The sequence below is a fragment of the Lepisosteus oculatus genome, chromosome 5 (genome assembly GCF_040954835.1).
Source record: "Lepisosteus oculatus isolate fLepOcu1 chromosome 5, fLepOcu1.hap2, whole genome shotgun sequence".
Taxonomy (NCBI): Eukaryota; Metazoa; Chordata; class Actinopteri; order Semionotiformes; family Lepisosteidae; genus Lepisosteus; species Lepisosteus oculatus.
Window position 1 is genome coordinate 49,374,007 of NC_090700.1, and position 26,173 is coordinate 49,400,179.

The 26,173-nt window shown below is 41.0% G+C and overlaps 2 protein-coding genes and 1 long non-coding RNA gene across 10 annotated transcripts; 1 reads left to right on the top strand and 2 right to left on the bottom strand.

Annotated features, from left to right (window-relative positions):
* Positions 1–1,026: 1,026 nt before the first annotated feature.
* On the bottom strand, positions 1,027–10,751 carry prc1b (protein regulator of cytokinesis 1b). 6 transcript variants are annotated; one of them, XM_015343285.2, is made up of 15 exons: positions 10,503–10,751; positions 8,540–8,672; positions 8,315–8,437; positions 7,767–8,000; positions 7,370–7,540; positions 7,124–7,273; positions 6,142–6,289; positions 5,892–6,028; positions 5,628–5,723; positions 5,073–5,219; positions 4,609–4,719; positions 4,135–4,245; positions 3,813–3,992; positions 3,490–3,530; positions 1,027–2,050 (listed from the first exon to the last, which is right to left on the bottom strand). In XM_015343285.2, exons 1-15 carry the CDS (start codon positions 10,511–10,513, stop codon positions 2,002–2,004), a joined length of 1,842 nt encoding a protein of 613 aa, XP_015198771.1. In that variant the 5' UTR covers positions 10,514–10,751; the 3' UTR covers positions 1,027–2,001. The 6 variants fall into 6 exon arrangements, with proteins under 6 accessions (XP_015198771.1, XP_015198770.1, XP_015198772.1 ...); XM_015343284.2 differs by having other exon boundaries at positions 3,813–3,995; positions 10,503–10,750; XM_015343288.2 differs by having other exon boundaries at positions 1,965–2,050; positions 3,890–3,995; positions 10,503–10,749.
* On the top strand, positions 10,692–14,665 carry LOC107076908 (uncharacterized). Its single transcript, XR_011189713.1, has 3 exons — positions 10,692–10,776; positions 13,421–13,621; positions 14,257–14,665. It is a non-coding gene; the product is annotated as an uncharacterized lncRNA (long non-coding RNA).
* Positions 11,448–26,167, bottom strand: vps33b (VPS33B late endosome and lysosome associated). Of its 3 annotated transcripts, none has more exons than XM_006628768.3 (24): positions 26,082–26,167; positions 23,918–24,062; positions 23,619–23,699; positions 23,331–23,392; positions 22,918–22,967; positions 22,582–22,649; positions 22,016–22,061; positions 21,519–21,613; positions 20,892–20,996; positions 20,711–20,801; positions 20,170–20,247; positions 19,706–19,779; positions 19,542–19,628; positions 19,175–19,265; positions 18,829–18,903; positions 18,154–18,218; positions 17,851–17,905; positions 17,690–17,736; positions 17,317–17,449; positions 16,818–16,891; positions 16,637–16,738; positions 15,607–15,682; positions 14,282–14,398; positions 11,448–13,341 (listed from the first exon to the last, which is right to left on the bottom strand). In XM_006628768.3, exons 2-24 carry the CDS (start codon positions 24,011–24,013, stop codon positions 13,268–13,270), a joined length of 1,842 nt encoding a protein of 613 aa, XP_006628831.1. In that variant the 5' UTR covers positions 24,014–24,062; positions 26,082–26,167; the 3' UTR covers positions 11,448–13,267. The 3 variants fall into 3 exon arrangements, with proteins under 3 accessions (XP_006628831.1, XP_015198768.1, XP_015198769.1); XM_015343282.2 differs by having other exon boundaries at positions 14,282–14,401; XM_015343283.2 differs by lacking the exon at positions 26,082–26,167 and adding an exon at positions 25,555–26,012 and having other exon boundaries at positions 14,282–14,401.
* Positions 26,168–26,173: the final 6 nt, after the last annotated feature.

The window sequence follows — 26,173 nt, forward strand, 5'->3', positions numbered from 1 at the left end:
CGAAATTAGACTTCATACCATTTGTTGCTGAGCTTAGGCAGGGGACTTGCTTAAGAAATTCATACTGTACTAGATAAGACGAAAACCTATTCAGTAATATTGGCATAAATGTTGAGCTGATGTTTATCTGATGTGTTTATACAGTGTATCTACCCATGATAGATGATATGACACTCTTATGATGTACCCTATGCAGTTATGCGTTGCAATTAACGGAGCCCATCTACATTATTCCTCGAATATTCACTCAAAAGCCACAATTCAGTTTTCCTTGGCATTACGTATTGAAAGAAATAGTGATATAATAGTGAAAGTTCGTGATCTGCAATAAAGGAAGGCAGAATTAATTATTGATATTATGCTGCAGCAGCATCACTGTGGATGCCGATCCGGTCACCTCCAAGGAAAACCAGACTACTGCTGTATGGGAGGTTTGGGAATCTGTAAGAGGCACATTTTCCTCTGGACGTTTCCAAGCCAATTATCCCGTATGGTGGCTGGGGCACTATGCTTTGAAATTAAGGTCAATATAAAATCCCATGGCAATATTCCTATATTTGTTGAAAGGGTGTTGACCCTAGTGTCCAGGCTTAATTCCTCCCCTGGTCATTACTAGCTCTCTTCATGCTCCATTTGTATACTGCCACATTAAATAATGAATGGCATTCTAATGAGTAGATCTGGGATTCTGATATCAATCACAATGCATTTGAAAATGTTGTAATTGCAGTGGAAAAAAGAATTTACAGGAACTATAATGCATTGTATTATTTCCTGAGACTCTGTACATTTGACTGATATGTAGCAAACTGATCAATTTTAAGTGCATTCTTTTGATGAGGGATTTTCATTGCATCAATGATGTTCCTATTCCTCAGCTGTATAACAAAGTTCTGAAATTTGTTCAGCCATATTTTAAGAAGAAATTATTAGTTAAAGTGACATCAACTGGAATATAATGAAAAAAACCTTCTCATGTCTTTACTGCAGGGGTGCTGTATTCTACTCAAATAAATTAACTCAAGACAGAAGAAACATTGTATTTATTTCTTATATACAATGTGACTAAGACAGAATTAGACATTTACAATAATATTTCCCTAAAACATTTCTAAATATATTCAATACCCTTGTTACTCTGTTGGGAAATAACACTTTCTTCTGATTGGATCTGCATAAACCCATATTCCAGTACTACTTTAAAGCATAAGTTTCAGGTCTGATGAATATTGTGCTGCCATCAGCAAAGCACATGAAATATAGAAAGAGCATATTTTGATGCTGCTATTACTCCAGACAAATGAACAATCTGAACACTTAACCTCAGATTCTGCAGTAAATCCTTTTCGCTACAGCCACTGTGTATATAACAGTATAAAGCTTATGCTGTGGTTGGACTGTTCATAGTCTTTACTGTATCCCCTAATAAGCAATATGTTGTTTAATCAAGACCAAGCTTTAAACAAAAGGGAAAGGTACAGTATAAAATTACAAATAAATAAATAGTGCCAGAAATGTGCAAAACGCTCATGATTAACATTGGAAAATTGTATATACATAAAGGATGTTCGCTTAAAATCTCCACATTTTACTAATGAATAACCAAGAATGTGAAAAACAGACGTAACCAGCTCAAAAATGCAGTTACGGAGCAAATAGAGTTTACAGAGCTTAAAAACCATCAAACCCATCTTTTTTTTTTTGTTTAAAAAGAGGAATTGTTTCAACAGGCATGCTTCTGTTAGTGTCAAAAAGCCTTGAAATAGTGTTACAGTATAGATAAATGTTTATATAAGGTAACTTGTTTTGCATGCAGAGTTTAGTTTTTGCTGGTTATGCTGCTGTATTCTTCACACCTTTACCTTCATTGAAATTTACAATTGAGTAAAATGACAGTGATCAATCATATTTACATACAACTTCATACATTTGCCCAAGCAGGTACAGGACTGCCTTGTAACTCATCTCCCAGTCAAATACAATTATGAGTGATGGTGGAGTTTAAGATTCCGGTCTTGTAGTTAGATTTTGATGCTTTTGAGAGTTCTCGCTGTAGATACAAAAAAACAAAACAAGAATAAGATCATACACAAAACATCCGCGCTTTGATAATCCAGAAATCACTATAAGATTTGCTAATAGAGTAATTCCTACCACCTAGAGTTACATATTGGTTTAACCAAAAGTAAAGAAAAATCAGACATTTTTCTTTAATCTATTAATGTCCTGCCTAAATTAAATGTCATGAGTTATATAATTTTAATTTGGTTTCATGTAACTGTTAACTTCCATAGCCACAAGACAGTATATCAAAATATTTTAATTCAGCACAAACTAAGGATAGAATCCCACTGCTGGCAGAGGAATCCTACTCCGTTGGGCCCCTAAGCAAGGCCCTTAACCCCAACTGCTCCAGGGGGGCTGTAAAAATGGCTGACCCTGTGCTCTGACCCCACGCGTCTCTCGGCTGTGTGTCTTATGGAGAGCAAGCTGGCGTATGCGAAAAGACAAATTCCTAATGCAAGAAACTGTATATGGCTAATAAAGTGATCTTATCTAATTCTGTTGGGACAAAACCACAGGGAAACTGCTCTGCTACAATCAAATCCTACTTAAACACCAATATAGTATCAGGCTTTAATCATTTTCCCTTATTCTTAACAGGAAAAGCTGAGAGAAAAGTACAAATTTTCCTTTTATATAACAGTCGCAACTTTAAATATATAAATCATAGCTTTGAGAAGACTGAACTGATGTTTCTAAAATTACAAAGCAAATTAAAGTGATAAAAACTATCACTTAAGTCATTCCTTTTAGGTTATTTCTGCATTTGAACCATCTACCAATCCCGACACTTAAGGCATTCTAGTTTGCTGATCAAGTTAGGTGCCAGTTTATATATGATGGGTTTTACCTATCTTGAATAAGTGAAGAGTAAATATAGGAATAAAGGTGGAAATCGGTTAGTAAAGCAAACTATTGCAGTGAACGTGTTTGCAATTGGGTAGTCTAATCACTTAAAGCATACTGATATAACAAAACCATTTTAAATAGTTGGTAAATAAAACTAAGACCTTAAAACTTATGTGGTATATTTTAGCACCATAATTTGTCTCCACACACAACCAGAAGGAAATCTATAAGATGTTAAATAGTAAAAGCAGAGCAGTAATATAGTGAGAACATAAGCAAGAGGGAGAGATATAAAGTGTGATCAACTATATTCAGCAAACGGGGAAAAAAATATAGAAAATTCACAGCAACACACAGCCTAGCTTCCTATATTGAAGAGAGAATCTGTCCCCCAATTTTGTTAAGTAATATACACTCAAAGGCATCAAACAGAAGAACTCTGTAGTTCAGAAAACAAGTTTGTCATAGTTACCGGAAGCTTCGTGAGCATTCTCTAGTGAAGTTAATGGGGGAACATGCAAAAAACAGGCTGGAAAATGATGAGGAATTTTGGTTCAAATTTTTGTTCATACAGACCTTAATAGAAGGGCGATGGAATCAATGTTGACAAATTCCTTCTACAAACAGAAGAAAGAATTAGGCATCTAGCTGAGAGAGCCAAGTAATCTACAGCCAATTAGAAAAGACAATTCTGGAAGATAGAAGGGTTTTATTGCATATCTTGCCATCACAGTAGAGTGATGAGAGGGCTTACTGTCAAGTCCTAAGCTTTACTCACGAAGGAGCAAGCACTTGATGCTGGACAGATCTGGAACAACGATCCCTCTTCATTGTCTCTCTTTAGCTTGACTGTGTGTTGCTTAAGAGATTGGTAGATGTTTTCATAAAATTGAAATTACCGCAAACTCGGAATAGGTGCTGGCAACAGAGTTAATGCTGAAGTTACGCTGTGGACTAGCTGCCGTCCTCAACGCACCACTCAGAGCTGTTCCATTCAGGTGACAGATATTCTCCTTATTGCGCTCCAGCAGGCCCGTGCGGGGAGGCTTGCCGTGTCCTGGAGTTCGAGCCAAGTGGCCCTGCTGTAAAGGAATTGAATGAAGTAAAAACACTTGGGATTGAACCTTAAAATCAACTACAGAGGAGCTGCAACATGTGCAAATGCAGGCACTGCCTGCCCACCCAGCTGCACTGCGCCATCATTACCAGCTGTGCACTGACCTTGCCTCCTGACAGAGGGGGGCGGGAGACTGGGGAGTAGCAGAGCGTCCCTCCGCAGGCAGACCGCATGGTACTGTTGGAGGTGCCACTAGAGATAGAGGTTGCATTGAACTGGGGAGAAAGCAGGGAACGTTAGTGGCAGGAGATTCTATGGCTAGGAAGTTAACACAGGCTTTGAACAGCAAAGATGGGAAGTGTTATATTTTATTTTGCTAAGAAAAAAAATGTCCAGTGACAGATATGCATGCTAGGAAGACATTCACTAACAAATACTGACAGTCTCCTTCCTTTTGGGGCTGATGAACATTTTATTGGCTTATTTACCTGTTTATATAGGTATATATTTATTTATTCAATATACTCAGAAGCATTTCTACAACAATACTTCTAATGGCCATATATCTAATGAAATACTTCAAGCAGGATATGAGGACCTCTACAATGTCCAGACCTATGATTAAGAATTCTTCTCACCTTTCGTGTTTTTCCAGGCGTATTTGTCCCAAGAAGCCTCCGTTTCGATGGTGTTCTAGGAATAGTACCGTAAAGCATATCTTCCTCTGTCTGCTTACTTTTTTTCAATTGCTGTGAAGAAAACAAGCAATAGAAAATCCTCTTAGGTACCTCACATCACATTTGGGGATGTGGTTTTAATGTACGGAAAATCTACTTAACAGAAAATACGGAACTTATTTTACCATGAATAAGTTCATTATTAGAACAAAACAACTATCAGTACTCAGAAAACTCTCCATGGTTACTCACTTTTCAATTTGATTACATCTGTAATGTGATTGACCCATGCCTTAGGCTTTCAGTGTGGATTCAATTAACAATTTCCATCGTGAACACTGAAGCTGGTGAAGTTGAAGTTGGTGGACTGGAGTGGTTTAACAGTAAGTGTAGCTCCCAGATGAGGACATGTTGCCTTTTCTTACCCGATCCTGTTTCTCCCTCTCCTTCTCCAGGCGGTAGAGCTCCCACTGCTCCTCCACGTACTGCAGGAACTTCTGGCCGTTGACCAGGAACTCTCTGCCCTGTTCCTGCTCCCAGACATCAATCTGCGTCTTCAGCTTCCTCTCCAGCTGGGCCACACAAACGCCATGCCATCAGCACAGTGCTACACCCATCGCCTCCACTGCCTCAACCTGACCAATCCGCTTTTACAACCAAACAAGCCCTGTATGACTTCAAGAACTGGCACAGCCTTTAAAGCATTTTGCCCCAGTTCTGTGTGGTAAATTCACACATCTTTATCAAAGGAAACTAAGATAAATCAATTATTTGTTTTATACTGGTGCACTCAAAGTCATTGTACCCTGTTTATATATTGTAGTTCTTCAAAAAAAAGACTCCAAAGGTGGCAACACCAGGAAGGACTAATCTTGCATAAAGATTTAACTCTACAAGAGGCATAATGTTTTCACTGAGGCTAGGTAAACTGTGACATTACACTCCAGTCTGTATTCACTAAATTCAGTGTGGTTTACTACCTTGGGCAGGCTTTTCTGCAGATCAGCTCTCTGTTTCTCTTCTTTTAGAAGGTTCCCTCCCCTGTTTGTAAACCGAGAGGGATCGGTTGCTTTTTTCTAACCAAAGTAGAAAACAAAAGGAACAAAAAAAAATCAGGAACAGTGCTCTGTTGTTAATGATGCCATGCGTTAATGGCTATGCGTGCAGCTTTTATTCAACGAGATCAAAACCGAGGAAAAGCAAAAGTTCATCTAATATGTTTTGTTCTTTTTATCTGTTTTTACCTCAAGCTCCAAGTAGAGACTCCATGTTTCTTGCCATTTGTCCACCCCCTCAAAGAGTTCTTTGTGATCCTCATAGTGTTGTTTGACACGCAGTATCTCAGCATCATGCAGGCTCAGCAGGTCCTCTGTGTAATCATCTGACAAAGAAACATAGGATTCATGTGATTTCCACTCCAGGAATTTCCCTAGAAAAGCACCTCTGTCCCCATTTTATGTAATGTGACATACAGTGATTGGAATACTAACTTACCATCAGAATATGGAGCAAAGGCTCCGCGCTGCTCGGTACTGAAAAAACATTTGTCCCAGTATGAGGCCAGCTCCACTCGGATAGCTTCTATAACATTTTTAATATTCTGTAGTTTTAGCTCTTGTAGGCGCTCTGCTTCTGTTTGTAACTGTTGGAATACAAAACAAGTTTTGAAAAGATTACACCAACATGGTGTGAAGTGCTCAAGCCTGTCTTCGCGAGCGTGATGTTTTCCAGATGTTGAACTACATCCAACAACAAGTTCAGGTGGGCAGCTGCGTCAGCATGCGTAGGCTGCAAAGGAACAAGTAATAGGTTTATTCCAGGCTGAAAACAGAAGAAAGGAAACATTTTGGCTGCGGAGCCTTCTTAGGGTGTAAGAAAGATAGTGCAGTCAGCAAAGATAATGTAGCATGGGAAAACACAAGCCAAACTGGCTGCGTTCTCAAAGTAGAGTTTCTTAACTCCTATAGCTGAAAGACATCAGAAACAAAAATGATCCTGAAACTTGGTTCACACCTTCCCCCTCCTCTCAACGACAGACTTGTTTTCTTCTAATTCTCTCTGTTCACTTGTAGGCTCTCCTTACCTCTCAATCTCGCACCTCTTGATTGGCCACTCTGCCTCCCCCCTACACCTGCCTCCTCCTCTCTCCTGGCTTGTGTTTTCCCACGCTATATTATCTTTGCTGACTGCCCTATCTTTCTCACACCTGAAGGCTCTACAGCCGAGACCTTGTGTTTTCTATCTTCTCTTTTCAGCATGGAATAAACCTATTATTGTTCCTTTACATCTGACAATTGTTGGCTCAGTCTGGATGAACAGCAGTATTTATAAACACTCCAAGAAAAAAAAAAACAACAAGCAATACTTCTGAAGTGCTTTGACACTTTTACAACTTTTATCAATTCCACTTTTAGAAAAAGGAACTGCAGATTATGGGTACGACAATTTTAAACATCATTTTGTTTCAGATACATACTGCTTCCATGTTTCTCTTCCTGGATGAAAGCATATGCTCAGAGAAAACATCTCTTTCCTCCTGTGGAACCTGCAGCCTGTCCCACAGCTCCTGGATCTGGCTGCGGTAGGCGGCACACACAGCTTCATTCTGAGCCTTGCGCTCTTGCAGCTGGAAAGCATAAAACAGGAATCAGTTTAGCCTGGGTGTCATGACACCTGCTACCAGAAGAAAAGCCATGATAACAATTACCCTGCGAGTCCTTACCTGCGTTAGGAGCAATTTAAGGCTGGCAATATTCTCGGTAGACAGACAAAAAGCCTCCTCATCCTCACACACCACATCCCTTTCAAAACTGGTGTCTGGCAAATGATCCAGCTCCTCCATGCACAAGATAATTTGCCTTTTGATGCCAACAAACTCGCTGCGTCTCCGCTCCTTAATATAAGGGACACAAAGATGTTTCACAATTAAGAGATTTGACAATATCTTCACTTCTGTAATAGAGGTGACATTACAATACAAGTGCATCCATGACAGTCTGCAAAGATCATTATCTCTATAACACATCAGTAGCATTTTTTGAGACACAACTGCTATACTATTATTACACAATGACAGGAAGTGTAGGAATGAATTAAGGGAGAGATTAAGACTAACAGACCTTTTCTGCCACGAGGTTGGCAATGTGATGGCGGAAGTGGTCTAGCTGCTCCAGGGTGGGCACGGCGTCGCTGTCGATGCAGTAGGAATCGCTGCACAGAATGTCACACAGGTCCTGGTCCTGCTCTTTCAGTGCCTTTAGCTCCTGCATTCTCTGATTCTTCTGTTTTAACATCACCTCCAGCCGCGTGCGAATATCCTTTTCCAGCTGCAGCACTGTGCTGCCTTCTTCTTCCTGTTAACAAGAGCTTCTTTAACGACTGGAAAGACAGGCATGCGAATAACAGGCCAGGACTCGGGCCAAAACTGCTGCAACTGTTAAGCTAATGCAAGTTCCCCCACTCCCTGGTTACCCAAAACAAAAATTTGAGCTTTTTTTGATTGTATAAGTGATTAAGTAACCTACACCACACAACAAACTTCTAAACTAAACTTCCAAAATGTATCTGACAGAAACAGGACGTATGGCACAAAACACTTCACTTTGGTTTCCTTCATCACTCGTACCAGTATCCGACGCTTGCAATAACTGGATTTTTTTGCAGTTACCTCAAACGATGTCAGGTGAAGCTCCCTGCACAGCACATCCAGCTCTTTGCGGCACATTTCAATACTCTTCAGCAGCCGTTCCTTGAGGTTCTCTTCTTCTGCAATCATCATGTCCAACAGCCCCTGTGGAAATGATCTCTTATTGGTTCTGCGACTACTATCTCACTTATCCACATGCGTGGCACTTAGGCAAGCAGATATAGTTTAAAGCCTCAAAGTACTCACTTTAATGTGCTTTTTTACCACATCCGTCCTCTGCAATCGCTGGTCCTCTGGGATCCCAATCTCCTCCCAGATGTCTTTCAGTCGGCAAAGGGCTTTATTCAGACATGCCACAGACTCTGCAGCCAGAACCTCACTGGCAAAGCAAGAATTCAACCGTCAGCTCCGTGATAATGGTCAAAGCTCACCCAAGAACAACCCTAGTATGAAACTTACAAAGCAGGGATCCCACTCTTGCATACCCCTTTGTGTTTAATATTTAATATCCCAATTATTAAGGTTATAGCAATCAAAAAAGGCATACTGGCTGCATTAAACCAGTTTAACTTCAGGGAAATCTGGTAGTCATGAAGTGCTTGTTCTGCATCTAGGACCTGTTGTTTTATTCCGAATACTTTGATATTGCAGTCTCAGAAAACAACATGAACATTATGCTTTAGACTTACAGTTTATTAGAAATAACTAGGTTTGAAAAAATGTGCCCTCATTTACTTGACTAGCCTGTAACAGAATTTTGTTTCAGAGCTACTGTGAGAGTATTCAGCATACTTGGTTTAGAGTTACTCCACCATATTGGAATGTTAATTATTTGTAACAGCTACTAAAGCTCTAATCTCCCCTGGGTAAGACACACCCAGTCTGTTGTGCCAGTCTCTTCAAAGATTTTAAATGTAAATAAGAAGATTCTGTTTAAAAACGAGTGGATTAAACCACCTTTGTTTGCTGCGACACCAGCTGAATGTGTAGTGGTTTATTTCAAAGCAACATTTGATCAAACAGATTGAATTTTAAAAACTAATGTCTTTGGAATTGATTACTGCTCAGCGACAGTTCTATTGCCTTGCAGAAACTTTTGAAGAGACTTTGCACTTAAAACAGAAAAAGAAAATTTAAGACTTTGGGCCCTTATTCCTTGTACTGTTTATGCAGAACATTATGAACCAATAAGATCTTTAACAGGACAAACACCTGCACATTCAACTTTCAACCTCACGATTATTGTAAGATTATTGTATTGTGCAGCGATAAGATGGATGTCGTAAATATTTAAATTAAAAAAACAATACCTCACAATATTGTATCTGGACTGCATAAGGAGGATTATGTATAAAGATTTGCTTTCTATAAATATACCAGCACTAGCACCATTATCGCTTTCTGAGGTTACACCCACAAAACAGGTGCAATTCCACCCTTAGTGACGCAGTAGGAAAATGTAAAAGATGATTAGGTTCTTCAGTTCATTTTTTGGCACTTGTAGCATTATCGGCTTCAATTAGCTACCATAGCTTTATACATTGGGGCTGTAGTTTGATTAGGGCCCTGGCTTCAAACTCCAGGCGAGACATTGCTGTTGTAACGCTGAGCAAGGCACTGCATCAAGCCTGTTCCAATTACACATACCCAGCTGTAGAAATGGCTGCAAGTATTAGTAGCTTTGAATACAAACTTCAAATAAATTAATAATTAGTAATAACATGGCGTGTTTTTGAGATCATAGCATTCAACGCGTATCTAGGTACACGAAATATTGAATGATGCATTTAATTCAGTATTACATTCTAGAAGAACTCCCGAAGCAGTCGCGGGATGGACATCAATGTTCGCTTCATGAGCATGAATTGGTGCCATTGAAACGAAATCACTGCTGGCCTCGAAGCGACGTGTATTTTTAAAGCGACTTTGTTTCGAGTATTGTAGACTGAGGACGCCTGCGGTCGTATGCGTACGAAGTGCGGTTAATTTTCCTTTTAGGGATCTCAACCAAATGTTTGTTTTGATTCGAGACGCTAATAAACAACTGCAATGCGGGGTTGGACCTTCAAAGCACAGAGGGATATAAAAAGACACGATCAAAACTCGGCTGCCTAGTATTTGACATTTTCTTTATGCCACCTGATTAATTTCGGAAGTTAACTTAACCAAAAAAAACATGTTTAATAAAAAAAAACATTTAATAACTTACCTTTTGCGCATGATGAGACTCCTCGTATTCCTCAAAGATCCCCTTGATTCTCCTATTTACTATGTTTTTGATATACTTTTTTTCACAGCAGTCTTTTGCATGCAGGCTTCGTCGGGAAATTTCTGACCGTTTCTCTTTCAATTCAAATGCTGCGACTGAACAGTCGTCTCTTTCCATTGGCTAGGACAGGCGGGACGTCATCAGGACCATAGCAACAGGAGCATTTCTGGCCGTGGTTGCGTATATCCGGCGTGTTTCCAGGTTGGGTGTTTAGGTAAGGAATGGTGTGGTGGCCTTAAAAAAGACACCGAAATTATATTTGTAGTTGGAAGTATACAGTACACGATTCAGTTGTTTTTGCGTTCATGTGCATTCTCTGCGTCTAATTGTGCTTTTGCTTCTTTTTTTAAACCACCTTTTCGATCTCTTACATTATGTTGCATAAATGTAATAATTGGTGTGTTGAGAAAATGTTTTGCATTTTAAGTTAAATCACATGTAATGAACGGAAACTCTGGACACGTGAAAAAAAATGAATTTTCTAGTTCAATAAAACTGAACAGAGCTCGAATCCGCACTACTTTTTTCGTTGTGTAAAACGTTACTAGATCGTAGAACGAAGCATTTCGTCTTGTATAATTTTACGGTAAAATTATGTTTAATCTATTCATTTGAATTTGTAATTCAATCACAATCCACATGGTAAAAATACCCTTAAATCTTTCATCCTAAAATACAAGTTCCATAGTAGTTGCAGTAGTTCCCTGATGACGTCACGTAAATGCACACTTTAAAAAGAACCAGGCGTGCCCTTACCTTTATAATTAGGAAAATATGATGATTGCGATCAAATTGAGAATTTCAAGTTCTTTGTATTTTGAATGTGTCCAGAGCCACTTTGTAAAGTTTGGCAAAAATGTTAAATAAATGATGCAATCAAAAATATTTACAACTGAAAACTTTATTCATCTTCAAATCTGGTCCTCAACACCCCATGTGTACATTCTCTTCCGCTTCTGTTAAAATCCAGCTTCACCATTTTCAGAAATCCAAGCACAGGGAGGATTCAAACCCAAAGAATATGATCAGAAGTTCGTTATACCAGTCTTTCAACAGGAGCTTGGTGACAAAGACATTCCTAAGCCAGGGCCTAGAACCAGTTTAGGTGATGGTAGCAATTTCTTTTCAACATGCCCTGTTAATGAGAGCGGACTTGTCTATTTCTGTCATACTGAAACAATGACAGAATTTCCCCTTGAAAAATTACAGTAGAAATGTCTTAATTTAGTACGACCACCGAGAATCATCTTTTTATGTAGTGATGAGATATGTTTCATATATTTGTGAAATTAACTCATCTGAAATATCTCAGTGCAACATAGTGTGACCACTTGTTCTTTCTGATGTGATCACATTCCTTGTGGGGGGTTACAGCTGTTGAGGGATATCTGGGCATTCAGTGCAGACATGTTTGCTCCTCCATTAGTAAGGTGCATGAAGAAGACAATCGTTCCTTATATGAGCAGCTCAGCATCTGATCCACTGCTGCATCATGCACAGGCTCCATCAATGGCCGTGCTGCCAAGCCAGGAGACGCAACACCTGCACACGTACAGAGAGATCACTTAATTGGCCATATACAATTTATTGTATATGGAAATTTGTCTTTTGCATACCCCAACTTGCTCTCCATGAGACACACAGAGAAGCTTGGGGTCAGAGCGCAGGGTCATCCATTTATACGGCGCCCCTGGAGCAGCTGGGGTTAAGGGCCTTGCTCAGGGGCCCAACGGAGTAGGATTCCCCCTGCTGGCCGTGGGATACGAACTGGCAACCTTCCAGCCACAGGCGCAGATCCTTGGTCACAGAGCCACCGCACCACACCCAGATGTGATTCTTACATGTTGGCTGCCATCCCTGCAGAATTTTCTAATGCTCTTATCCACGGACAAATGGAAGGTAGAGAATCAAACATATGCCATATTCACAGCACTGACTGTACAAAGTGCTTGTCGGGGAAAAAAAAAAATCTGTTGCTATGAATTTCACACTGAAGCTGCTAGATTTGTTTCCTTGCAGTCTTTTGAGAGAAGGGAAACAAATCCAGACAATTATAAGAAAGTAATACCATGCCAGTTAATGTAGTTTTCTTGTTTTTATACTGAAACTTGTGTGACCAGTGTCTTGTTTACTGGCTTATATCAATGTTGTTCAAATGTAGGACAGTTAAAAATGAAGTGTATTAAACCTGGTCTGCAGTTATTTTTCTGGAATTCACTTGATTTCATGTTGCCCTGAAATGGACTGGTTTGATCTGTCTTGTGCTCAGGCAGACTCAGGGCTGCCTCAGTCCTTAGCAGGAATAAAAGAGAGGTAGATGGATAGTCTGTCTTGTAGAATGGAAAATAAGATTTGCTTGCTCTTTGGTCCTAAAGACTCTAGCATTGCATCATAACTACAAATTTAACATCAGTATCTAATTACACAAGATAAAAATGGATGGCAAGGAGTATTAATCTTATCTTTTTAAGAGATTTAAGTTTTTCTTCTCTCCTCTGATATGAAAAATGCTTAAATATCATAGTTATATATTCTACCAATATATTAACAAGAGAATCAAAGAAGAAATTGTTTTTTTACAGAGAAATGCCTTGTGGAATCTTAATCTGCAGCCTGAGCTCCCAGTTTTCTCTCGTGGAAATCACTGTTCTGTTGTCGTAGCGCCCCTGGTGTCCGTTTATGGAAGTGCTGTAGATGAGTCATTCTCAACTATCCAACAACGCCTCCAGCAGTCGGGCACTGTTAGTGATGGCTGTTGTCACGATGATGAACCTGTATCCTAAAAAAAAATTAAAGGACAGTTTTTTTAAAAACTTTTTTGTTCTATAAAACTGAATTGAGTTTCTGGTTTAATTTAGGTTACATTTAGTCACAAGAAATCATACCAGAAAACGCGTGCTGTACTCAAAGACTTCAGTCTCATCCTAAGGCCCTTCCGGACCACTCTGTCTGAGAACCGTGCAAAAACCAACTCCTCATGTTTTTAATTGACCATCAGGATCAATAAAAGAGTTAAGGACCTGAACTATTATGGAGCTGTAGAAAGGGCCACATGCCAGGTGAGCTTTATGCCTGTACATTATCTCTGCTTAGGTATTTAATGAACGACTATGAAATCATGAAACAGTCATGAAATGCAGTTTGAAATGTAGCTATACCTTACAGGCAAATCCATTCCATATTTTTTTATTTATTCCTGTGCCTGATGTGCACTTGAATCTTCCCAATTGCACACCTCAGCGTGGAGGAGCAGATATTTAACACACGTACCTGCCCTAGCATGCTTGACAGTCACTTCCTGGAAAGGCTATGAAGCTACTGTATTCAAATAGCTTTTTTACAGATTCCCTCCCAGGTTTGCACCACCCAGTTAATGAAAGCAGATGATTGCAATATGGATATTAGAAGAGATGAGAATTGTAACGATTCCACTAAAACTAGAGATTAATGCTATGTCTAGTATGGAGGGCTGTTGCTTGATTTTTTATGAATACATTATATGATCTGGGTTATTTGCACCCCTGGTTATCCCCCATTAACTCTGAGCACCATCTGTGCAGTTAACCATTTCTTTTGTTGCATTTAATTCCACTACAAAGTGGAGTAAAAACAAAGCCATCCTTGTGAATATGAATCTGTATTCCCTACAAACAGAATTAAACAATCACTAACACTGTATTTGTGTTCTTATTAGAAGCCTTCAAGAACGACTTCCTCACCTCTCTCTTTCCCCAGGAAGCGCAGGGCTGAGATCTCTGAGTAGGTACAGCCACCCAGGAACATGACGAGGATGGTGTTCTGGGAGTCACTCCTCGGCTTCACCTCCTCGCTGCTGCCTGCTAGAACACACACAGGGGTGTCTGCTGGGGGCAGGTTTCTCTGGGGCTCCCACATCCAGTGAGAAAACCTAAACTCCGTTGGGCCCCTGAGCAAGGCCCTTAACCCCAGCTGCTCCAGGGGCGCTGTACAATGGCTGACCCTGTGCTCTGACCCCAAGCTTCTCTCCCTGTCTGTGTGTCTCATGGAGAGAAAGCTGGGGTATGTGAAAAGACAAATTCCTAAGGCAAGAAATTGTACATGGCTAATAAAGTGATCTTATCTTATCTGGGCAACATCTTCTTAATAGGAGTTAAAGTGGAACGGCAATGCTATTTTTATTTTGCGGGGTTAGAAAGAATCGTCATTAACGAGTGCATTTCAAACCAGACTAAAAGTGAAATGTACACAGTAACTTGTAAAACCTCCATGAACATCACAAGTTGAAGAAATTTCCAGGTAGGCACAGCACCATATTCTGTAATCAGAACGAGAGAACAAGACTCCGGTGACGTGTTGCGGTCTTAATACATTGTAAACAAGCAGGCTTTGAGGACAAATACTGTTAACTCTACGTGCACATCACATTGGAACATTTCTGCGGTGAAATGTCTGCTGCGCAACCTGTACTTATTTGCTCTTACATCATGTTACATTAGTCATTATAGTCACTAGTGAGCAAGAAGGGCCGCATCACGGCACAATTCGTGGGTTTGTGACAACACGGCGACTTACAGTACTTTCACAAAGTTCACGATTTTGTGCTTAATTCGAAATTGGTAATTTTTTTCTATAACGGCAGTTAATTTTTTATTTGGTTACCAGGATTCAATAACCGGTCTCAGAAATTTGGACTTTAAGATTAAATGAGAGAACAAAATGCCCATCTAGGTTGGCCTTATTTGTAACTGTTCTTATGTTCATGAATGACGCAGGTCAGCAGTGACTACAGATTTCCATGACACTGCAAGCCTCCTTGCTTGCACAAGTACCAGAGGACACAAACCAAAACATATTTCTGAAAACAACAGGCTCTTCTCTAAACACAGCGTCACGTAAGCCAGGAATTCAAGTACCCAGCTGTTTCATCGGAGTTGATATCATCGCTTCTTTCAAGAAGCGTCGAGATGAGGTCCTGGGTGGGACCCTCAGTTAAATTCCCTAGAAAAAGCCACACAAGCTAGATGGACGACTTCCTCTCGTTTGCAGGCTTCATCATGCTCCTTACCTGTTGCCACAAACTCATTCCCATTGAGCAGCCGCGTGACTTCTTCCAGCCCAGTCCAGCCGCCGCGTTCCAGAACCTGCGGATTCCAGACGGTCAGGACTCACGCTAAACAACACGCTAGAACATCTCGCTTCTGCTGCGAATCCCCCTAATGATCAATTCTGTAACTGTTCACACCCCCTCGCCTGGTTACACAGGAGAGGCTACATAGATCCATTAATGAGTTTGCTATTTTAGTTGCCAAGAGTTTGTGTTGGAAAGGGTCAAGAGAAAGCAGTGCAGTGAGATCTTTCCTTCGAACTACACGGCACAAGCGTAATGTGGTCACTGCTAGTATCCACACTTCAGCGTCAGTGTCCTCAGTCCTCATCTCTCTCTCCCCCCGGTGTTTCAGTTCTTTACAGTACAATTTCAAAGTGTACGCTACATTTGGTGCTGATTTTGTCTTGTAGGGAGTTACCATGTTTCTTTTTTCCATTTAGCAAAAATTGTGATTTATACATTTCATGAAAGGTAATTCTCTACATGTGATTATGTAGCTGCTAAGAAAGAGTCACTACTGACTCATGAAAAACCTAAGGTACATAAAGACTTGCTAAAGGGAACCTTTTATACAGGTAGGGAGGGGGTGTAATTGCAGATTCACTCACTCTGTCCTCTTAACACTGCTGTTGCAATCGAACAATGTCTCCTGAGGTGAATATCTCTGCAAATTGAATAGGAACCAAGCATGGCAAGACTCCAACTTTCCCTGGCTCTGCAAGCCCAGTTCCTATTACACACTGGCGCCAGAGCTGACAAAGATTCTCTCTTCCATTTTAGAATTACTAATCTATCCTGCAGTTCAGAATAATGTCTGGAGTTAGGATGGGCACTTGGCTAAATCAGGCTTTCAAAGTAACACAATAATCCCCAGAGCCTTCTAATACTTATTCTTGGCATTAATCTAAACTTTTGAAAGCAAAATACTGGAACATGTAAAATGGTATATACCGTATGTGTCAAGTACATGACAGTTGTTGGGGCTCACCTGCTCGATGAGTTTGCAGCTGAGGGGGATGTAGGCTCCGCTGAAGATGTAGGCCATGTCCCGTGGGGTACGCAGGTCATACTCTTCGCCTGACTTGGGCACCTGTAGACAGACAAGTGCAGTTGCAGCACAGCCAACCTGCCGTCGGTGCTCAGTTTTGATGAAGTGCAGCGCTACTCACCAGAGCCAGCTTCTTGCTCAGTGCTCGGAAATTGCTTTTCTTTGCCAGGGAGGAGAAGGCATCAGTCAGCTTTCCTGAAAACAATGCATCTGTGTTAAAGAACATCAGAATGAATCCTACCTTAAGCCCTGTCTGCAATGTGTGCAGTCTGTCTGAGCCTAGGATTTGTCCCATTCAGGTTACCTACCCAAGCAGTGACATAGCAAACATGCAAAATAAAAAAATGCAAAAGCCCAAAATGCTTCTTTTTAACGACTTTATTCTTACTTTTTAATACTTCCGGGATCTCTTTACTTTAGAGAGCACAAACCGCACTAGGTCTCTGATGACCTGCACCCTTTGCTGTGGCTGTTTGTCTGTGTGAATCCAGAAATGATCCTCCTAACAGTCCCTCTTTTCTCAGCTGCGTTAACATCACCCACAGTGAGTGCTATTACATCCGACTCCTATCTGCATTGCTCCTGATTTCCTCGTCTGCACGCCTGTCTTAGCGTCTCACCGGCGGTCCTGTCGTTGACCAGTTTGCCCACTTTGCTCTCCATGGCAGTGAGAGTCTCCCCAGGGTTCTGCTCCACCAGCAGGCCCAGCTGGCGCAGGTTGGCAAACGTCAGGAGATGCTCTGTGCCGTAACTCTTGGAGGCAGAGAGAAAGAGGGGCTTGAGCAGTTACTGGCACCAGGAAGAATCTCTGTGCACAATCACGTGACAAAACAAACTCTCAATAGCAGTAACAGAACACCAAATGCTCTATCACCATTCTGGTGACTTCGTAAGACATTCCATAGTCAAGGTCAGTGGAAAATGACAGTAAGCTGTTTTAAAACAAACATTTAGTCTTTTATCATAGTAGTTTTTAAATATATTTTAACTTACCTGCAGGTATTGAGCTTTCAAAGATCGATAGTCTTTGGGGAGTAGACCTGGAAACAAAGAACAGGCAGAATCATGGATAACCAGTTGGCTTTCATGAAGCCTAAAGGCTTCTCTCTCGCAAGTCACAGGAGTGCAAAGAGCTCCCAGGGGATGAGACTCACCATTCTCGGTGAGGGAGAGAAGGCACAAGAGTCGCAGGCTGTCGATCATGGAGACCTGAGGGCAGCAGCAGCAGCAAAGGGGTAACTCAGTCACTTACTTAATGAATAGCAAATCATGGGAATGGGATAGTGATTAGGTAGTTGTGAACACTGTTCCCCCATCAAATTAAATACCCAAACACACAGTTAGAACATCTACTGTACACCGGCCTCATGCAAGTAGCTTTCTGATGAGCCTTACTGTTTTAACAGATTACTTTCATGTTTGGTTATACAACTTGATGTCACCTCTGAGATTCTCACCTGCCTGTTGATGTGCTCCTCTATATAGGTGATGCACTCTCGGATTTCAAACCCCTCCAGCAGAGCTGTAGCAGGAAATCAAATCAAAAGAGGTCTTGTTTAACAACACAATGCCCTAGTAATTTAGAATATTGCGTAAAACTGTGGACATCACATTCTATAAAAAATACTGCTAGACTGAAGTAGAATAACTCAGTACATTCCTGAGCTAAAAGGAATCTCCCAAAGCACACATGCAGACATTTTGGGTAAGTAAATTAAAAACCAAGACCAGAAGGCACTTTCTATATAAAGAGCTGTTGCTTGCCAGCCATGTAATTGAAGCTGATACCCTATCTTCTTTCAAGAAATGGCTAGATGAGATTCTCTGATCAATTAGCAACTAGAAACCAAACAAGCTAGATGCACTAGCTTGCCTTCTCTTGATGTTAGCCTTGGTATACAGGAGTTCTTATGTAGTTAAGAATGGAAAAGTTCAGAGTGCATGACACAACTCTCATGTTACTGTGTACATTGCATGACAAAGCTGAATTTGCAAACAAGTGTCAGAATCAAGCAGAGGACAGAAGCTATTAATTTATTTTATATTAAATTGATAAAGCACAAAGATCAACCAATCCCAAATGATGGTGAAAAGGACATTCGGGAACTGCACGAAGAGAAACATGGACTCACAGTGCTCTGTCTTCAGGAGCTCCTGAAAGTCCTGTTTGGTTTTCTTCTTCATGATGGACTCACTGGCACCGATATCTAGGGGAGATAATATATTCTGCATCCACAATTAAATAATATTTGGGCTTCAGAAATAAGGCATTTACTTTAAAACAGCTGTATTTTTATGTTTGTAGCGGGACACTGTTGAAACGACGAGGCCAGGACAGTACAGGGAGCCTGAGAATTAAGCACGGAGTGCTGAGTGCCACAGTACTACACCCCAGTGCTCAAACAGGAGGGACTGGGAAGGCAGTGGGTCTGACTCGGAGGACTGGGAGGGCAAAGCTGACTCAGGACAGAAACTCACGCAAACTCAGAAGGCGGTGCTCCTGTTTTAACCCCTTCAGCTCCTGAGAGACAAAATTCTTCATCTGCTTAATATCCATCCCACACCGCTTCTGCAGAGAGAGGGTGGGTCAGTTATGAGAAAAGCCAGCAACTGAGGCACACAGAACAGAAAGATATTGACCGGGCAGGTTTCGGTCATAAGGGGAGAAGACTGGAAATCCATAGACCACTTTCAGCACTACATTGTCATTTCTACTGAGAATTTCTGAAACCACAGATTAAAGAAATAAGAAGAGTATTTTAAATATATTAGCGATTTCTGAGATAGTTTTTCTAACCAAATGTCGGTGTTTAAAGCAGGCAGACATTGAAAGGCGAGTACTCACATCATATGCAGTTTGCAGGTTCCGGGCTTTTTGACTCAGGAACCCAAAGACATTGGAAAAGTGCTCATTCCTGATTTCACTGAATACCTGCAACACAGCACGCAGGGGTTCAAACTCTATACGGCAGGTGGCAGCCACTCGCACAGCACTGTCTCTCTACACACCTTATCCTGAGAATTCAGCATCACCTTCACACTCTTGTCAGAGGAGCTGACCTCAGGACTGAACTCCACACTGCCTGCAGGCAAAAGAGCATGGACATAATTATTGCTCTGGAGCAATAACCATATGGAACACATGTCAAGAAACAAAGCACAAGGCTAGGTGACAAACCTACTGTATTTCTTGGATTCGCAAAGCTGTTTTGACATCCCTGTACTGTACTGCTTTGAAAACACTGTGCTCACAATTAAATGAAATTATCTCCACAGGAACTAGGAGTTATGAGTGTTTCCAGCAGTAAGATGACGCATGGCATATTTATGACGTTCAGCTGTACAATATCTCCTTTTGATGTATAGCAGAATTCCACATATTATTCAATAATATGTTTTAGGTCAGGCTTCAAAGAGAATACCAGTGATGGACAAAATCTGTATGCGTAAAGGAAGCCAAAGACAGCACTCACCACATTTGATCCTGAATGTATCATCCACTAGTCCTTCATAAACAACCTGGGAGCACAGTGGGGTCACAAAATCCACATCTACGGAACAGAGACAGTGGCTGAACAAGCATAAAACAATGTAAATACCATTGAGACCACTTTCACACCTACCAAAACATGGAGCACAGAAACTTTGGAGAGATACAAAGAACCTTCTTATATTGACATGTACGGTATATTATGGCAAATGCAAAGATGGAGGATTCCTGTGTTTACTGTAATTTTTTTTTTTAATTACTATTTTAATCATTTACTCATCCAGGTCACAGGAGTCCTGTTGTATGGAAAGCCAAGAAGATCATGGCCAACTAATCCCAGCTCAGGCCAAGGCTTTAACAAGCACAAACGGAGTTTATTTAGCTCTACAATTAATAAAGAGGATGTGATCACTTCAGAAGTACTAAATGAAACTTCATCTTGTTCACCCCTCCTTACAGCACTTCACCCTGATGTATTTCAGGGTTCCTTTCCCCTGTCTTTTTCTTCCGGAGTGGCTCCATACCTCGGTCAATAAGGAAGACATTCCCAATCTCAGGCTGCTGGGTCTTCTGCTCCCCGTCCTCCACCAGATCCCTCCACATATCATACGTCATCTAAAACCCAGAGGGACACAGGCCATTCTCAGGACACTGGTGGGACTGGCTGGCGTAGTCAGACTGTAACGGTGATGGCTGGGAGCCTACCTTGGCAGAACGACCAATCCCATACACCTTTAAGAAGGGGCCATAGAGAGAGTTCAGGAGGTGGAGGGATTTGCTTGCAGTTGTGATCCAACGCTGGTTCCCCTCCTGGAAGAAACAAGGGCAAAATGACATATGTCCTATACAACACTGACTTGATCTACAGCTGCAATTATGCAGTATATCACTGTATAAAGAAGGTATTGTTGTCTTAACACTGTTGATCGATGCAGTTGTATTAGTGTTTTCAACTGCACAATTAAGACTATAAAAAGTAACATAATCGTACTAAACTGTGGCTATACACCCTAGATAAGTCAAAACAGGAACAGCTCAGATTAGTCATTGAAGAGATTTCACGATAACACCCATAATCCACTGTCCACTCACGGTTTCTATAGTGACATGCCTTTTCATTATCACAGGTTTAAGTGTCCATACTTAATCATCTTTAACAGGCTAAGCCATCTCTGATTTATCTCTAACGAGGTGAAGAAATTCCTCAACAGCCAAAATTCCACAGCCTCCATAGATCGACGGGAGATTCTGTGGCAAAATGTATTCTGACGGTGAGAATATTTAAAGGCAAGAAATTTTGTCTGTTACACTGTGACAGTCTTGCCTGCTTACCAGGAAATTGTCTCTGAAGATCTCTGGAAGCTCCAGGCTGATGATGTCATCATCCAGCGGCAGGAGGTAGAAAGCCCACTCGTCAGTGCTGACATCTGCAGGAGTGAAAGGGTAGACAGGTACAGTAAGTGTCGTTCCTCCTTTCCCAAGACCTCCTCGCAGACTGGCTGATACCTCCACTGCTGCAGGAACAGCACAGGAACTTCTGGGTGAATTTACAACAGAATTGATTTAGAATGACTAGCATGCTCAATTGCTAATAATTACATAAAGGGAGAAACTATCAATATTGTGAATACTCAGTGACATTTCAAGAACTGTAAATGAAGACATACATTGCAATACATTAAGATGTTTTTTAAAAAAAACATACTCTGCAATTATTTATGTAAACATCAGACAACACACATATCATGATGTAACTCTCTGGGTTGCAGTATGTGTCAGGCGTCTCACTGTGAATGAAGACGTACTATACAGGTGTCCTGTATACCCACCTCCGTAAACTCCCTGTTCTTCCAAAACGATTTCACAGGCATAAAACTGAGCATAAAAATAAGAACATACAGTTAAAACCCAGCCAATCAAAAGCCCTTTTTAATACCTCATCTGTCTTGACCCCAGGTGAAGGAAAAACCTTGAGTTACTGAAGTACTGAATCTGGACAGTTTTTTCTTTGACTAGTCTGAACTCTTAAACACAAAAATCGTTTAAGGAAAAAATCAAAAGGAAATCAATGTTTATTCATTTGAATATATTTCATGCATCTGGACCAAATGTAAAAAAAACATAACTGTTTCTGATTTCTTTTTGAGGGTAATGCTGCCACTCTGTCTGCAGCCAATTAACTTCTCAGTCAGCACAGAAGAAAAGCACTTTGAATGTTTTTTTACCAAAATAGGTTGTTCTATTCTCTACCACATTTACAATATGTTCTAAATAAATAAGGAAGTGTTATGCTCATTTGAGTTGGCCAATCTGAAGTGCAATAATTAATTTCTGTGCTTCAAGCTCCTAAAAAGGAACCAGAAGGTACTCCCCAGATGAGGCCTGGAGAGCTCACCTTCTGTGGGCAGAAGATGATCTTGTATCCCCTGAGTCTTCCAGCTGCCTTGTCTGTGTTCACGATCTCTGGAAAAGAAGGAGGTGGAGATAAATGTTTCTATTCTGGTTTAAAAGCAAAGATGCTCACAAAAATATGTCAAATTTGTCATTTTCTATTCACAACGAATAGACTGCCTATGCCTGAAATTAGTTTTGCCTGAAGTAAATGCACTTTGCTTTATCTCATTGCTGCCTCTTCAAAGACATAGCAAGAGTTACAGAGATCTCTAACTTTCTCCTCCCATCCCCAATCTGTTTTTCGTCACTGAATCTCTCCCCCGATGGCCCTACTCACCAGCAATCCACTTCACTGTTTGTATCCTTGGCCGAATCAGGAAGCACAGCCTACAGGAAGCACAGCAACATTTTGTTTGTTACATTGTATGCTGCAATACATTCTGCAATCTTTGTTCCAGAAATGGCAAAAACATGATTTCACAAAAAGGGGTAAAAGCACAACCAAACATTATGATTAAACATCATGTAACTATCCTTTCCACGAGTTAGGAAACTTCAGTAAAATGTACAGCATACATAAAACAAAGCACACAAGCTGACATTTCAACATCCCTCTAGATTTTTGTGGCACATTGTGAGAGTCTCCCTGGATTTCTTTTCTGTGATTCAAAAAGGTAAAGATTTAAACCAAGTGAAATGTACAGGTCACCTATATTAGGTGCTTTATTGGAGAGTTCAGAAAATACTCACTGATTGCACGTGCTGACGATGGGTTTGTTCTCCAGTTTGTAAAGCTTGTCCACTTCATGTTGCTGGAAAACAGGCAAAATTGAGTGAGACTGCAGGTGAACCTGCCTCACTTCTACTAAACCCCTGATCAGAATCCCCATCAAAGCCAAAGAAACCCAAGCATGCAGACACTGCAGGGCGCTATGCAGGAAATATGTGATCCCTAAATAAGTGCAGAAGTGCTGGATTCTGGAGGTTAAAGGCAACAGAACACTGTGCAACACTGAAGAGGTCAGAGTTAAAAGAGACCTTGAGGGTGGAGACATTGGCAATGCGATCCAATGGGCTCATTAAGTCCGCTTCAATGAACAGGTCCTTCTTTCCCGGTAACTGATGATGAGAAGGGATAGGAGATCATTAATTACGTTTAATTACATTAAGGTTCATACTTGCATTCAGGAGCTTTTACATGCAGCACTGGTATTAATTTGCATGGAGAGGATGAATGAAACAGTAGAACTCAACATATCACAAAGATGATGAGATCATACTGTACAGAACCACAGTCCTGTAACAAACGCTCACAGCCGGACACAGCCATGTTGTACCTGCTCCAGCAGGTAGATGAGCTGGTCCCTGGCCAGCCTCTTGAGGAAGGAGAAGTCCGGTGGCTGGGGGGCATCTCTCCTGCTGCTGAGAGCCATGAGGGCAGAGGGTAGCCAGGGTGGTTCTCACAGCAGCTCGAAGCTGTCCCTGAAAAAGCAATCCATAGGCTCACACAGGCCGCTGAGTCCTGCAGTGCTGCCTTGTCCCACACTGCAGGGTTACTGAGAGTTGTTCCAAGTCTTGAGAGGTGATCACAGCAGGCACAGATCCTGGATTTAAATAAGAGCATTCTGGCATACACGTGCAGATACTGTAAGTCCTATGTTGATATAGGAATTAATCTATACTGTTGCTCCAATTAAAAAACAGAAAAACTGTCCAGTTTTCCAGGTTAAATTTCACACCTGTGATATGAACAGCCTACAGCGTGCGTTTGCAGCTACTGCACAGTGCTCAACAGCAAGATGACAAAGGCAGCTGGGTCTCTGTGTGCCCTGCTGTGTTCCTGGCAGTACACGTGGTGCTTGCTTGTGCCAGAATCCTCATTCTAAAGTTGTAGGTTTCGCTCAGATTCAGAACGATAGACCATTAGTTCAATGAGTTCAGTTCATTGAGTTATTAGTTCACAGTTTAGGTTCAGTCCGGTATTTCTCTGCTGAAGTCCTGAGTTTAGAGCAAAACAAGAACAGATGTGACAGCACAGATGCTCCTTGTAATTTTAACAAATTTAACAAATCACAGAAGCAGGGCAGCACAGTGACACAGGGGTTTAGATTGCTGCCTTGTAGCACTGGGGCACTGGTTTCAGTTTCTGGGTTGGTATCTGTGTGGAGTTTGTATGTTTCCCCATTTTGTGGGTTTTGCTCAGGGTGCTCTGGTTTCCTACCACAGCCCAAAGACATGCTGGCAGGTTAATTGGCCACTGGGAAAACTGGCCCTGGTGTGAGTGAATGTGTCTGTGTGTGTCCTGGGATGGACTGGTGTCCCGTCCAGTATATACCCTGCCTCGTGCCCGTTGCTTGCTGGGTTAGGCTTCGGTTCCCCAGCGACCCTGTACTAGATAAAGTGGTTAGAAAATGGATGGATAGATGGAAATCAAGAAAACTCACTGGTCAATTAGAAATTAACAAAATTGCTTTAAATTCATCTGGTTAATTTTAATTTTAAACAATAGTCCTACTATTATGAAGCAAAGGAACAAGTAATAGGTTTATTCCATGCTGAAAAAAAGAAGAAAGAGAACACAACGTTTCGGCCGTGGAGCCTTCTTCAGGTGTGTGCCTTCTTGACACACCTGAAGAAGGCTCCACGGCCGAAACGTTGTGTTCTCTTTCTTCTTTTTTTCAGCATGGAATAAACCTATTACTTGTTCCTTTGCAGCCTACGCATGCTGACGCAGCTACCCACCTGAACTACTACTATTATGAATGCATCTACTACTATTATATTGTGATGTACAGAAATTATAAACATTGCACCATGGAGATCATTCTATGCAGGACTCTGTGAGAGTTAGCTTACTGTGCTATTTTAATAGCTAATGTGTCCTCCAATACGCTGTAGTTTACAATGTGCCCATTGTCCTCCATGTAAAATTATCTGACGCGAACATGTACGCGGAACGTAATAAAGATCTTACCAACTGGTTTCTGAGACGATAAGATGTGAATAAATGGCCCAACAGATGACTTCCAATATGGTCTGGCTACCACTCAGTTTAAAAGTGCGCCAACACCCAGATATCAGTATATAATAAAATCGCAAATAATGAAACGCCACGTACAGACACAAAAAATACAAAGCGCTACGTACGTAGTGATAATCTATCATATCCCTACAGTCTTGCGTTAATTATTTGATACGTGTCGTCGTCATGTATTCATTTTACTTTGAAACGTATTTAAAATGCTCAGGACAATCTTATACATCTTATATTATTGCTACAGTTATATTTACGGAAATTCTCCTCTCTTCGTGTGGAAATGTACAGTAGATACCCTGAATTTACGTCGGGTTTCAATCGAGCCTTAAGCCAGCCACTATCATTAAATTAAATACACCACTCAAATACAATAACTAGATGACAACAGCAACACTTCGAATATATACTTTAAATGGCTGTAGTATTTACACATGCCCAATTAACAAGAAAGCAAATAATATTACCTGCTCCTCCTTTCCTCCTTGCGGAAGCAATTATTATTGTCGGTTGTTTCAGTCCGGATGACACAAAAGGGACACATCCTGGAAGAAGGGAA

What these genes read in the sequence shown, in the direction of transcription:
- prc1b (XM_015343284.2), bottom strand. An exon ending in AGAGGGAGAAACAGGATCGG is followed by an intron (nt 4,720 to 5,072) that starts GTAAGAAAAGGC and finishes TTTTCTTCACAG; the next exon opens with CAATTGAAAAAAAGTAAGCA. An exon ending in GCACCTATTCCGAGTTTGCG is followed by an intron (nt 3,531 to 3,812) that starts GTAATTTCAATT and finishes TTCTGTTTGTAG; the next exon opens with AAGGAATTTGTCAACATTGA.
- vps33b (XM_015343282.2), bottom strand. Translation starts at nt 24,013, where the DNA reads ATGGCTCTCAGCAGCAGGAGAGATGCCCCCCAGCCACCGGACTTCTCC. An exon ending in TCATCTTCTGCCCACAGAAG is followed by an intron (nt 22,062 to 22,581) that starts GTGAGCTCTCCA and finishes TTTTATGCTCAG; the next exon opens with TTTTATGCCTGTGAAATCGT. An exon ending in AGAACAGGGAGTTTACGGAG is followed by an intron (nt 21,614 to 22,015) that starts GTGGGTATACAG and finishes TCACTCCTGCAG; the next exon opens with ATGTCAGCACTGACGAGTGG.